The 12,688-nt window shown below is 43.3% G+C and overlaps 1 protein-coding gene across 2 annotated transcripts in view; it reads right to left on the reverse strand.

Annotated features, from left to right (window-relative positions):
- The window catches only part of LOC137082512 (CREB-regulated transcription coactivator 2), a 56,650-nt gene that overhangs the window by 22,766 nt on the left and 21,196 nt on the right, over positions 1-12,688 (reverse strand). For both annotated transcript variants that reach the window (XM_067447733.1, XM_067447734.1), the window contains 2 exons: positions 4,854-4,903; positions 1,052-1,281 (listed from right to left, as the gene is read on the reverse strand). In XM_067447733.1, the coding sequence (XP_067303834.1) occupies positions 1,052-1,281; positions 4,854-4,903 (280 nt within the window). The remainder of the gene's footprint in view (positions 1-1,051; positions 1,282-4,853; positions 4,904-12,688) is intronic.

Raw genomic sequence — 12,688 nt, forward strand, 5'->3', positions numbered from 1 at the left:
CGATATATATCATTATACTGAACTCACGGTACGATATACATCACGATACTGAACTCACGATACAATATACATCACGATACTGAACTCACGATATGATATACATCACAATACGATATATATCACGATACTGAACTCACGATACGCTATATATCATTATACTGAACTCACGGTACGATATACATCACGATACTGAACTCACGATATGATATACATCACAATACGATATATATCACGATACTGAACTCACGATACGATATACATCATTATACTGAACTCACGATACGATATATATCACGATACTGAACTCACGATACGATATACATCATTATACTGAACTCACGGTACGATATACATCACGATACTGAACTCACGATATGATATATATCACGATACTGAACTCATGATACGCTATACATCACGATACTGAACTCACGATACGATATATATCACGATACTGAACTCACGATACGATATATATCACAATACTGAACTCACGATATGATATATATCACGATACTGAACTCATGATACGCTATATATCACGATACTGAACTCACGATACGATATGTATCATTACTCACTCACTCTCTCACTCACTCTCTCACTCTCTCACACACACACTCACTCTCTCACTCACTCACTCAATCACTCAATCACTCACACACTCACTCACACACTCACTCACACACTCACTCACACACTCACTCACACACTCACTCACACACTCTCACTCTCTCACTCTCTCACTCACTCTATCACTCTATCACTCTCTCACTCACTCTCTCACTCTCTCACTCACTCTCTCACTCTCTCACACACTCACACACACACTCACTCACTCACTCGCACACTCACTCACTCGCACACTCACTCACACACTCACTCACTCACTCGCACACTCACTCACTCGCACACTCACTCACTCACACACTCACTCACACACTCACTCACACACTCACTCACACACTCACTCACACACTCACTCACACACTCACTCACACACTCACTCACACACTCTCACACACACTCTCTGTAGATGAGATGATGAGACCTGTGGAGTGGAAGGCGTTGGAGCCGGAGCTGGAGCTGGAGCTGGCGATGCCCAGCTGGGTGAGGGTGCAGCTCAGGCTCCCGGTGCTGCTGAAGGTCGGCTCCTCTGGGTCCAGCGGCGTGGGCAGCGGCGACGGGAAGTGCAGGCTGGACAGATCTGGCAGCGAGCCGCCGGTGTTCAACACTGACGGGTGAGCGGCGCCGCCCTGCTGGTCCGGAGAGGGAAATACACTGCAAACACAACCACAGTAACTGGTCAGATCTTTAATGGGGGGGGTCCATGCTAAACATGGACAAAATATTTAGTATTTCTGTGAGTTTCAAATGAGTTTTGTGGAAAGTATTTTTTAGAGGAAGGCTCTGTATGATGTCATAAAGAGAGGAATTCCTTATATGGGCACTTCTCCTGGGTGAGCGCACACACACACACACACGCACACGCACACACACACACACACACACAGAGCTTGGTTCGGGTTACGAGAGCAGTGTCGGTCTCGCTCCTCCTCTTCTGGTCATGAACGGTTGAGCTGTGTCATATTCTCACGCATGCGGCGAGTTCACGACAATAACTCGGCGGATAAAGTCGTTATTTTGATTTTTGTGCGCACAAAAACTATTCTCGTCGCGTTGTAAAGTGATTGTCCAGCCGCTGTGGTGAGATGGGCTGTGTGTCGATGTGTTTAGGGCCTTTATGGGTCTTGTGAGTGGGAATGGACTGAATGCCAATGGAGGCCTATCTGAAGCCTTTCTCAGCTTTACACTAAAATATCTTCATTTGTGTTCTGAAGATGAACGAAGGTCTGACGGGTGTCCGACCACATGAGGGTGAGTCATTAAAGGGGGGGTGAAATGCTGTTTCATGCATACTGATCTTTTTACACTGTTAAAGACTTGGATTCCCATACTAAACATAGACAAAGTTTCAAAAGTTAAGGTGGACGTTTGATGGGAGTATTTCTTTGTCAAAAATACTACTTCCGGTTAGTCATGAGTTTCGGCAAGTTTTTTGAGATCATGCGTCCCCTTTGACGTTAATGGGGGCGGAATTTCCTTGTATGGGCCTTACGGACAATTCTACCGGAAGCGCGTGAGAGAGAGAGAGAGAGAGAGAGAGAGAGAGAGCGAAAGCAACAGGCTACGCCCATTAAAGCGCTGGCTCGTAGGATGCTGGACAGGTGATGTGCACATAACAATGTCACCAAAAAAGTGCGTTTTTGGTTGCCAGACCAAGACAGTCCTGCACAGATTCCCCAAAACCCCGCGTTAAGGCAACAGTGGATGTAATTTGCTTTTCCGGATCAGCAACTGAGTTGCGCGAATGTTGATATCTGTTCGCTGCATTTCGGTGCCGACTGTTTCATAAACAAGGCCCAGCTCGACGCCGGATTTCCCGATCGCCTAATGCTGAAGGATGGAGCAGTCCCAACAATAAAGGTCCCAACGATAGAACCGCAGGCGGTGAGTGAGACTGCTTCAAATGTCTGTGTCTTTGCCTATGCTCATCAAGTAGCCCAAACATGATCACGTATAGTTACTATATATAGAAATTGATCAATGGAGCATGCGATGTGTAGTGCGTGTACATTTGTTTAGCTGGTGACTATATGTGTAACTTTATGTTTGTGTATTGTAAAAGCACTCCAAACAACAATACACAAAGAGGGGGGAAATATGTTGAACTAAATAAGCGCGCTTCTTCATTCAAATGCGCTACTATTCCGTGTCTTTCTATGTAAACACTAACTTAGCCTGCGGTGCAAAACCAGTCCGCTTACTGTCTACACAAACCACGCGTAAACACACACACACACGTGCACAACTGCACTTCCCACATGTACACCTTCAAAGACAAAAATACGACGATATAATTCAAGTATAAATATGTAAATAACACAAGCCGCTAAGCATATTATATAGTTAGTGTATAACTTGTAGCACATAGAGACGTCCTGCTCTAGTCGTTTTTGCTGCTGCTCCTGTTCAACTGCAGCCTCTGGGTCTGATTCCGGATCATAGATGTATGGCTGTATCTGATTAAAAGCCATATTTTTATTTTGAATAAAGTTTTTTTCCCGCTGTTAGGGATGACACAGCTTTACGACGCACTCGACTCAACACAATAGCAGCGGCGCGCACACGTCATTATTTAGCTCCGCTCACACGACACGCCCCCACCCGCTCGGCTTTTTTCGGAAAGACTCGGAACAGCGCATCTTTCTTATATAATTATAATAAAAATTAAGACTTTTCGGAGATATGCAGGATGCAATGCTACTCTATAGGTACTCAAGATTGACATGACACTGACTGAAACTGAGTGTTTCACCCCCCCTTTAATGAAATAATTTTCATTTTTGGGTGAACTAACCCTTTAAGGCTCATTTATAGTTTAGTCTGGCTGCGCGCCTCTTCCGTTTGTGCAGGCGTTTATACTCGACCCGCTCACCGCTGCTCTTATTCTTAGAGACGACATGGAGAGGAAACCTTACTCTGCATCAGTGCCTTATGACCAAGCATCTAACGTTCAACGGTGCACAGAAATAACGGCACTGCTTCTTAATGTTAACAGATAATTGTTAAGTGTTCATTGTCATTTTAGACTTTATACATTTGAATTATTAGAGTGTTTTCCGTGGCTGTGTTGACATTTCTGTCCTTATATCTGAGGGGAAAATGGTTAAATTATATTTTTCTCCTGGTTCTTATTTTTATTTTGATCATCCCCTCAGCTGCTCCGGACACTTCATTCCACTCACCAGAAGATAAATCTCATTCGTGGATCGAATGGTGTGGACTTTATTTGCTGAGAGTTGACGTGAAGGCTGACACACACACACACACACACACACACACACACACACACACACACACACACACACACACACACACACACACACACACACACACACACAGGCAGCACTGCAGTGAAGAAAGTCCTCTGGACAAGAAACACAACCTGCCGATAAACCACCTTACGAGAGTGTGTGTGTGTGTGTGTGTGTGTGTGTGTGTGTGTGTGTGATTGATCCCTGAGCAGGAATGCAGACGCAGAGCATGCAGTAAAGCATCAGTAGAGCTTCACCTCTGACTGAACATCATTACACTGATGAGCTGACCAGCAGGATTACAGTCATACTCTATGCATGTTAGGTGTGTGTGTGTGAGTGTAAATTAAATTACATTATTAAATTAAATGTGTGTGTGAAAATGTGTTGCTCTTAAGAAAGCCTAATAAGTGATTACTTCTTGTTTTCAGCTTTGGACCACGATTTTCTGTTCCAGCCACATACATTTCATTAGCGTTCAACCGCAGTGCTGAGGTAAGAATACTAGATGAGCTCAGCACACTTTCAAACACACACACACACACACGCACGCACAGCCCCTACCCATCACACACACACACTGCCCCTGCCTCTAAACCTACCCACCACACACACACACACACACACACACACACACACACACACTGCCCTTGCCTCTAAACCTACCCATCACACACACACACACACACACACACACACAGCCCCTGCCCCTAAATCTACCCATCACACACACACACACACACACTACCCAATGACTTTAAACCCACCTATCACACACACACACACACACACACACACACACACACACACACACACACACACTGCCCCTAAATCTACCCATCACACACACACAGACACACACTGCCCCATGACTTTAAACCTACCCATCACACACACACACACACACACAGGAAGAGATGAGTGAATGATTGACTGATTGTGTGAGGAGGCTTGTGATTGGACGGTTGAACTCACGTGATTCCAGGCACCTCACAGGACTTTGGCCGTGAAGAGAGCAGCGGCAGCTGAAGAGAAGACGAGTCACACACACACACACACACACACACACACAGAGGTTTGTTTATCTAGAAACACAGCCCTGCATCTTGAACACACACTTACGCCAATTTGATGCAGATTAAAAAAAGTAATAAACAGGTCCAAACACTCGGCCTTTATAGCGGCTTTAGTGAAGGAAAGAACTTACAATCCCATGAAGAAAAAAAGCAGAATTACAACATTTTGTTTAAAAATGTTTATCATGTTTATACAGAAACAATATTCTTTAAGTTTATTGCAAAATATGCATAAATACTAAAGTATTTTGAGATGTAAATGTATTGTTATTCCCAGGGCTTCCAGAGTGGGCGGGGCTATTAGATATTTTCTCTCTGATTGGTGGAATTTTGCAAGGAAGCAAAAACCCTTCAAAATGCAGCATCAAGAGCAAAACTAGGGCATTATTTCTGGAATCAGCTTCTCATAATGAATAAAAAACAGGCAAGTGTTGTTTCATGCGGAGCTACGCTCATTAATCAGGGCTTCTGCGGGATTATGAAGGTACGAACAACATTACAATTTTAAGGCCATAAATTGTGGAAGGTCAAATCAAGACTTTAAAGGTGGGGTAAGTGTTATTTCAAAACCGTTTTACAAAATGGACTCGAGTCCAATAACACACTTGTGCCAATCAGCAGTAAGGGGCGTGTCTAATAATGATGGTGAGAAGAGAGAGTTAGCCAATCAGTAGTAAGGGGTGTGTTTAATAATGATGGTGAGAAGAGAGAGAGCCAATCAGCAGTAAGGGGCGTGTTTAATAATGATGGTGAGAAGAGAGAGAGACAATCAGCAGTAAGGGGCGTGTCTAATAATGATGGTGAGAAGAGAGAGTTAGCCAATCAGCAGTAAGGGGTGTGTTTAATAATGATGGTGAGAAGAGAGAGAGCCAATCAGCAGTAAGGGGCGTGTTTAATAATGATGGTGAGAAGAGAGAGAGACAATCAGCAGTAAGGGGCGTGTTTAATAATGATGGTGAGAAGAGAGAGAGCCAATCAGCAGTAAGGGGTGTGTTTAATAATGATGGTGAGAAGAGAGAGAACCAATCAGTAGTAAGGGGCGTGTTTAATAATGATGGTGAGAAGAGAGAGAGACAATCAGTAGTAAGGGGCGTGTTTAATAATGATGGTGAGAAGAGAGTTAGCCAATCAGCAGTAAGGGGCGTGTTTAATAATGATGGTGAGAAGAGAGAGTTAGCCAATCAGCAGTAAGGGGCGTGTTTAATAATGATGGTGAGAAGAGAGAGAGACAATCAGTAGTAAGGGGCGTGTTTAATAATGATGGTGAGAAGAGAGAGAGACAATCAGTAGTAAGGGGCGTGTTTAATAATGATGGTGAGAAGAGAGAGTTAGCCAATCAGCAGTAAGGGGCGTGTCTAATAATGATGGTGAGAAGAGAGAGAGCCAATCAGCAGTAAGGGGTGTGTCTAATAATGATGGTGAGAAGAGAAAGAGAGCCAATCAGCAGTAAGGGGTGTGTCTAATAATGATGGTGAGAAGAGAGAGTTAGCCAATCAGCAGTAAGGGGTGTTTTTAATAATGATGGTGAGAAGAGAGAATTAGCCAATCAGCAGTAAGGGGTGTCTTTAATAATGATGGTGAGAAGAGAGAGTTAGCCAATCAGCAGTAAGGGGTGTGTCTAATAATGATGGTGAGAAGAGAAAGAGAGCCAATCAGCAGTAAGGGGTGTGTCTAATAATGATGGTGAGAAGAGAGAGTTAGCCAATCAGCAGTAAGGGGTGTTTTTAATAATGATGGTGAGAAGAGAGAATTAGCCAATCAGCAGTAAGGGGTGTCTTTAATAATGATGGTGAGAAGAGAGAGAGCCAATCAGCAGTAAGGGGTGTCTTTAATAATGATGGTGAGAAGAGAGAGTTAAGCCCCGTTTCCACCACAGGAACTTTACCCAGGAACTAGGAACTTTGGGTGGTACTTCGTGTGTTTAGACCGCAGGAACCAGGGTAAAATTGAAGTTCCGGGTAAATATTTCCCCCTCCAAACGGCCCTGCTCGCGAGGTAGTACTTTTTCAAAGTTCAGGAACTTTCGAGGGCGGGACTTGGGCGCTGAACATGCTGATTGGTTGAGCTCACGCAGTTCAACCGGCATTTTTAAAAGTCTTTTGCGAGGTTCGTTCTGCTTTCAGTAAATATCAGTCTTTGCTCTCTGTCTGGTGGCGCGCGTTCGTCTCAGCCATCTCACGTTCAATGTCCGTAATAGCTGATAATAATATACATTGTCATTTTAAATCTAGCTTTACAAGCTTTCTGAATATGCTGCAGCTGCATGCTGCTGAATCTGCATATTAGTGCTCTTTTCTGTCGTTGTTAATTTCCTCTTTAGTAAACCTATACATAACCAGCAAAAGCAGCAAAGCTTGAATCTCTTCCATACTCGTTATTAATTTTTTTTCACCATGTAAACGACCTGACCGATTACTTTTAAGTGTGTGTCCTTACATGACGTGACGGCGCGCGCCGCGCTCATGTTGACAAGAGAAGAAAGCTAATTTTTCTGAGGGGTAAACTTTTTATTTCGTAAGTTATGAAGATAATGTTGGAGTAATGACACAGCGTATATTGCCCCAGGCAGTTTTTACTTTAACTGCGCCTGACAGAAGATTTTTTTTTCTGAGATGATTATTACACTTTACAACAAATAGCTATAAATAATACTGTATTAGTCCTGGTGGCCGTTAAGAGTTGCTATGGCTACAGTTAACACACTCCAGCTGCTGGAGAAAACAGCGTTGACATTTTTGGTGCGGCAGACAAACTGCATGTGACAAAATGATTGCGATTGAAAGTCATCACATGTAAACACCAGATCGGTTTAGATAACGTCTCATGTAAACAGTTCACTAAATCTTTCAATCGGTACACACACAAATGATTACTGTCCTTCACTGATTTTGGAGGAGCAGTCGCGCGCAGTCCTACATCACCGGACTAATTTGCCTAATCTTCTCGGAACTTTATCGCGGTCGAAACGCAGACAGCTGCAGGTCTGGGGGGGAGAAAAGTTCCTGTAAAAAAGTTCCTGGTACAAATTGTTCCGGGTAATTTTGGTGGAAACGGGGCTTTAGCCAATCAGCAGTAAGGGGTGTCTTTAATAATGATGGTGAGAAGAGAGAGTGAGCCAATCAGCAGTAAGGGGCGTGTTTAATAATGATGGAGAGAAGAGAGAGTTAGCCAATCAGCAGTAAGGGGTGTGTTTAATAATGATGGTGAGAAGAGAGAGAGCCAATCAGTAGTAAGGGGCGTGTTTAATAATGATGGTGAGAAGAGAGAGAGACAATCAGCAGTAAGGGGCGTGTTTAATAATGATGGTGAGAAGAGAGAGAGCCAATCAGCAGTAAGGGGTGTGTTTAATAATGATGGTGAGAAGAGAGAGAACCAATCAGTAGTAAGGGGCGTGTTTAATAATGATGGTGAGAAGAGAGAGAGACAATCAGTAGTAAGGGGCGTGTTTAATAATGATGGTGAGAAGAGAGTTAGCCAATCAGCAGTAAGGGGCGTGTTTAATAATGATGGTGAGAAGAGAGAGAGACAATCAGTAGTAAGGGACGTGTTTAATAATGATGGTGAGAAGAGAAAGAGAGCCAATCAGTAGTAAGGGGCGTGTTTAATAATGATGGTGAGAAGAGAGAGAGCCAATCAGCAGTAAGGGACGTGTTTAATAATGATGGTGAGAAGAGAGAGAGCCAATCAGCAGTAAAGGGCGTGTTTAATAATGATGGTGAGAAGAGAGAGAGACAATCAGTAGTAAGGGGCGTGTTTAATAATGATGGTGAGAAGAGAGAGAGACAATCAGTAGTAAGGGGCGTGTTTAATAATGATGGTGAGAAGAGAGAGAGACAATCAGTAGTAAGGGGCGTGTCTAATAATGATGGTGAGAAGAGAGTTAGCCAATCAGCAGTAAGGGGCGTGTTTAATAATGATGGTGAGAAGAGAGTTAGCCAATCAGCAGTAAGGGGCGTGTTTAATAATGATGGTGAGAAGAGAGAGAGACAATCAGTAGTAAGGGACGTGTTTAATAATGATGGTGAGAAGAGAAAGAGAGCCAATCAGTAGTAAGGGGCGTGTTTAATTATGATGGTGAGAAGAGAGAGTTAGCCAATCAGCAGTAAGGGGTGTGTCTAATAATGATGGTGAGAAGAGAGAGAGACAATCAGTAGTAAGGGGCGTGTTTAATAATGATGGTGAGAAGAGAGAGAGACAATCAGTAGTAAGGGGCGTGTTTAATAATGATGGTGAGAAGAGAGAGTTAGCCAATCAGCAGTAAGGGGCGTGTCTAATAATGATGGTGAGAAGAGAGAGAGACAATCAGTAGTAAGGGGCGTGTTTAATAATGATGGTGAGAAGAGAGAGAGACAATCAGTAGTAAGGGGCGTGTCTAATAATGATGGTGAGAAGAGAGAGAGCCAATCAGCAGTAAGGGGTGTGTCTAATAATGATGGTGAGAAGAGAAAGAGCGCCAATCAGCAGTAAGGGGTGTCTTTAATAATGATGGTGAGAAGAGAGAGTTAGCCAATCAGCAGTAAGGGGTGTCTTTAATAATGATGGTGAGAAGAGAGAATTAGCCAATCAGCAGTAAGGGGTGTCTTTAATAATGATGGTGAGAAGAGAGAGTGAGCCAATCAGCAGTAAGGGGCGTGTTTAATAATGATGGTGAGAAGAGAGAGAGCCAATCAGCAGTAAGGGGCGTGTTTAATAATGATGGTGAGAAGAGAGAGAGACAATCAGCAGTAAGGGGCGTGTTTAATAATGATGGTGAGAAGAGAGAGAGCCAATCAGCAGTAAGGGGTGTGTTTAATAATGATGGTGAGAAGAGAGAGAACCAATCAGTAGTAAGGGGCGTGTTTAATAATGATGGTGAGAAGAGAGAGAGACAATCAGTAGTAAGGGGCGTGTTTAATAATGATGGTGAGAAGAGAGTTAGCCAATCAGCAGTAAGGGGCGTGTTTAATAATGATGGTGAGAAGAGAGAGTTAGCCAATCAGCAGTAAGGGGCGTGTTTAATAATGATGGTGAGAAGAGAGAGAGACAATCAGTAGTAAGGGGCGTGTTTAATAATGATGGTGAGAAGAGAGAGAGAGCCAATCAGCAGTAAGGGGCGTGTCTAATAATGATGGTGAGAAGAGAGAGAGCCAATCAGCAGTAAGGGGCGTGTCTAATAATGATGGTGAGAAGAGAGAGAGCCAATCAGCAGTAAGGGGCGTGTCTAATAATGATGGTGAGAAGAGAGAGAGCCAATCAGCAGTAAGGGGTGTCTTTAATAATGATGGTGAGAAGAGAGAGTTAGCCAATCAGCAGTAAGGGGCGTGTCTAATAATGATGGTGAGAAGAGAGAGAGCCAATCAGCAGTAAGGGGCGTGTCTAATAATGATGGTGAGAAGAGAGAGAGCCAATCAGCAGTAAGGGGTGTCTTTAATAATGATGGTGAGAAGAGAGAGTTAGCCAATCAGCAGTAAGGGGTGTTTTTAATAATGATGGTGAGAAGAGAGAGTTAGCCAATCAGCAGTAAGGGGTGTTTTTAATAATGATGGTGAGAAGAGAGAATTAGCCAATCAGCAGTAAGGGGTGTCTTTAATAATGATGGTGAGAAGAGAGAGAGCCAATCAGCAGTAAGGGGTGTCTTTAATAATGATGGTGAGAAGAGAGAGTTAGCCAATCAGCAGTAAGGGGTGTCTTTAATAATGATGGTGAGAAGAGAGAGTGAGCCAATCAGCAGTAAGGGGCGTGTTTAATAATGATGGTGAGAAGAGAGAGTTAGCCAATCAGCAGTAAGGGGTGTGTTTAATAATGATGGTGAGAAGAGAGAGAGCCAATCAGCAGTAAGGGGCGTGTTTAATAATGATGGTGAGAAGAGAGAGAGACAATCAGCAGTAAGGGGCGTGTTTAATAATGATGGTGAGAAGAGAGAGAGCCAATCAGCAGTAAGGGGTGTGTTTAATAATGATGGTGAGAAGAGAGAGAACCAATCAGTAGTAAGGGGCGTGTTTAATAATGATGGTGAGAAGAGAGAGAGACAATCAGCAGTAAGGGGCGTGTTTAATAATGATGGTGAGAAGAGAGAGAGACAATCAGCAGTAAGGGGCGTGTTTAATAATGATGGTGAGAAGAGAGAGAGACAATCAGTAGTAAGGGACGTGTTTAATAATGATGGTGAGAAGAGAAAGAGAGCCAATCAGTAGTAAGGGACGTGTTTAATAATGATGGTGAGAAGAGAGAGAGACAATCAGCAGTAAGGGGCGTGTTTAATAATGATGGTGAGAAGAGAGAGAGACAATCAGTAGTAAGGGGCGTGTTTAATAATGATGGTGAGAAGAGAGAGAGACAATCAGTAGTAAGGGGCGTGTTTAATAATGATGGTGAGAAGAGAGAGAGACAATCAGTAGTAAGGGGCGTGTCTAATAATGATGGTGAGAAGAGAGAGAGCCAATCAGCAGTAAGGGGTGTGTCTAATAATGATGGTGAGAAGAGAAAGAGAGCCAATCAGCAGTAAGGGGCGTGTCTAATAATGATGGTGAGAAGAGAGAGCCAATCAGCAGTAAGGGGTGTGTCTAATAATGATGGTGAGAAGAGAAAGAGAGCCAATCAGCAGTAAGGGACGTGTTTAATAATGATGGTGAGAAGAGAGAGTTAGCCAATCAGTAGTAAGGGGCGTGTTTAATAATGATGGTGAGAAGAGAGTTAGCCAATCAGCAGTAAGGGGCATGTTTAATAATGATGGTGAGAAGAGAGAGAGACAATCAGTAGTAAGGGACGTGTTTAATAATGATGGTGAGAAGAGAAAGAGAGCCAATCAGTAGTAAGGGGCGTGTTTAATAATGATGGTGAGAAGAGAGAGAGCCAATCAGCAGTAAGGGACGTGTTTAATAATGATGGTGAGAAGAGAGAGAGCCAATCAGCAGTAAAGGGCGTGTTTAATAATGATGGTGAGAAGAGAGAGAGACAATCAGTAGTAAGGGGCGTGTTTAATAATGATGGTGAGAAGAGAGAGAGACAATCAGTAGTAAGGGGCGTGTTTAATAATGATGGTGAGAAGAGAGAGAGACAATCAGTAGTAAGGGGCGTGTCTAATAATGATGGTGAGAAGAGAGAGAGCCAATCAGCAGTAAGGGGTGTGTCTAATAATGATGGTGAGAAGAGAAAGAGAGCCAATCAGCAGTAAGGGGCGTGTCTAATAATGATGGTGAGAAGAGAGAGCCAATCAGCAGTAAGGGGCGTGTTTAATAATGATGGTGAGAAGAGAGAGTTAGCCAATCAGCAGTAAGGGGTGTGTTTAATAATGATGGTGAGAAGAGAGAGAGCCAATCAGCAGTAAGGGGCGTGTTTAATAATGATGGTGAGAAGAGAGAGAGACAATCAGCAGTAAGGGGCGTGTTTAATAATGATGGTGAGAAGAGAGAGAGCCAATCAGCAGTAAGGGGTGTGTTTAATAATGATGGTGAGAAGAGAGAGAACCAATCAGTAGTAAGGGGCGTGTTTAATAATGATGGTGAGAAGAGAGAGAGACAATCAGCAGTAAGGGGCGTGTTTAATAATGATGGTGAGAAGAGAGAGAGACAATCAGCAGTAAGGGGCGTGTTTAATAATGATGGTGAGAAGAGAGAGAGACAATCAGTAGTAAGGGACGTGTTTAATAATGATGGTGAGAAGAGAAAGAGAGCCAATCAGTAGTAAGGGACGTGTTTAATAATGATGGTGAGAAGAGAGAGAGACAATCAGCAGTAAGGGGCGTGTTTAATAATG

Source organism: Pseudorasbora parva, chromosome 7 (genome assembly GCF_024679245.1).
Source record: "Pseudorasbora parva isolate DD20220531a chromosome 7, ASM2467924v1, whole genome shotgun sequence".
In the NCBI taxonomy this organism is placed as follows: Eukaryota; Metazoa; Chordata; class Actinopteri; order Cypriniformes; family Gobionidae; genus Pseudorasbora; species Pseudorasbora parva.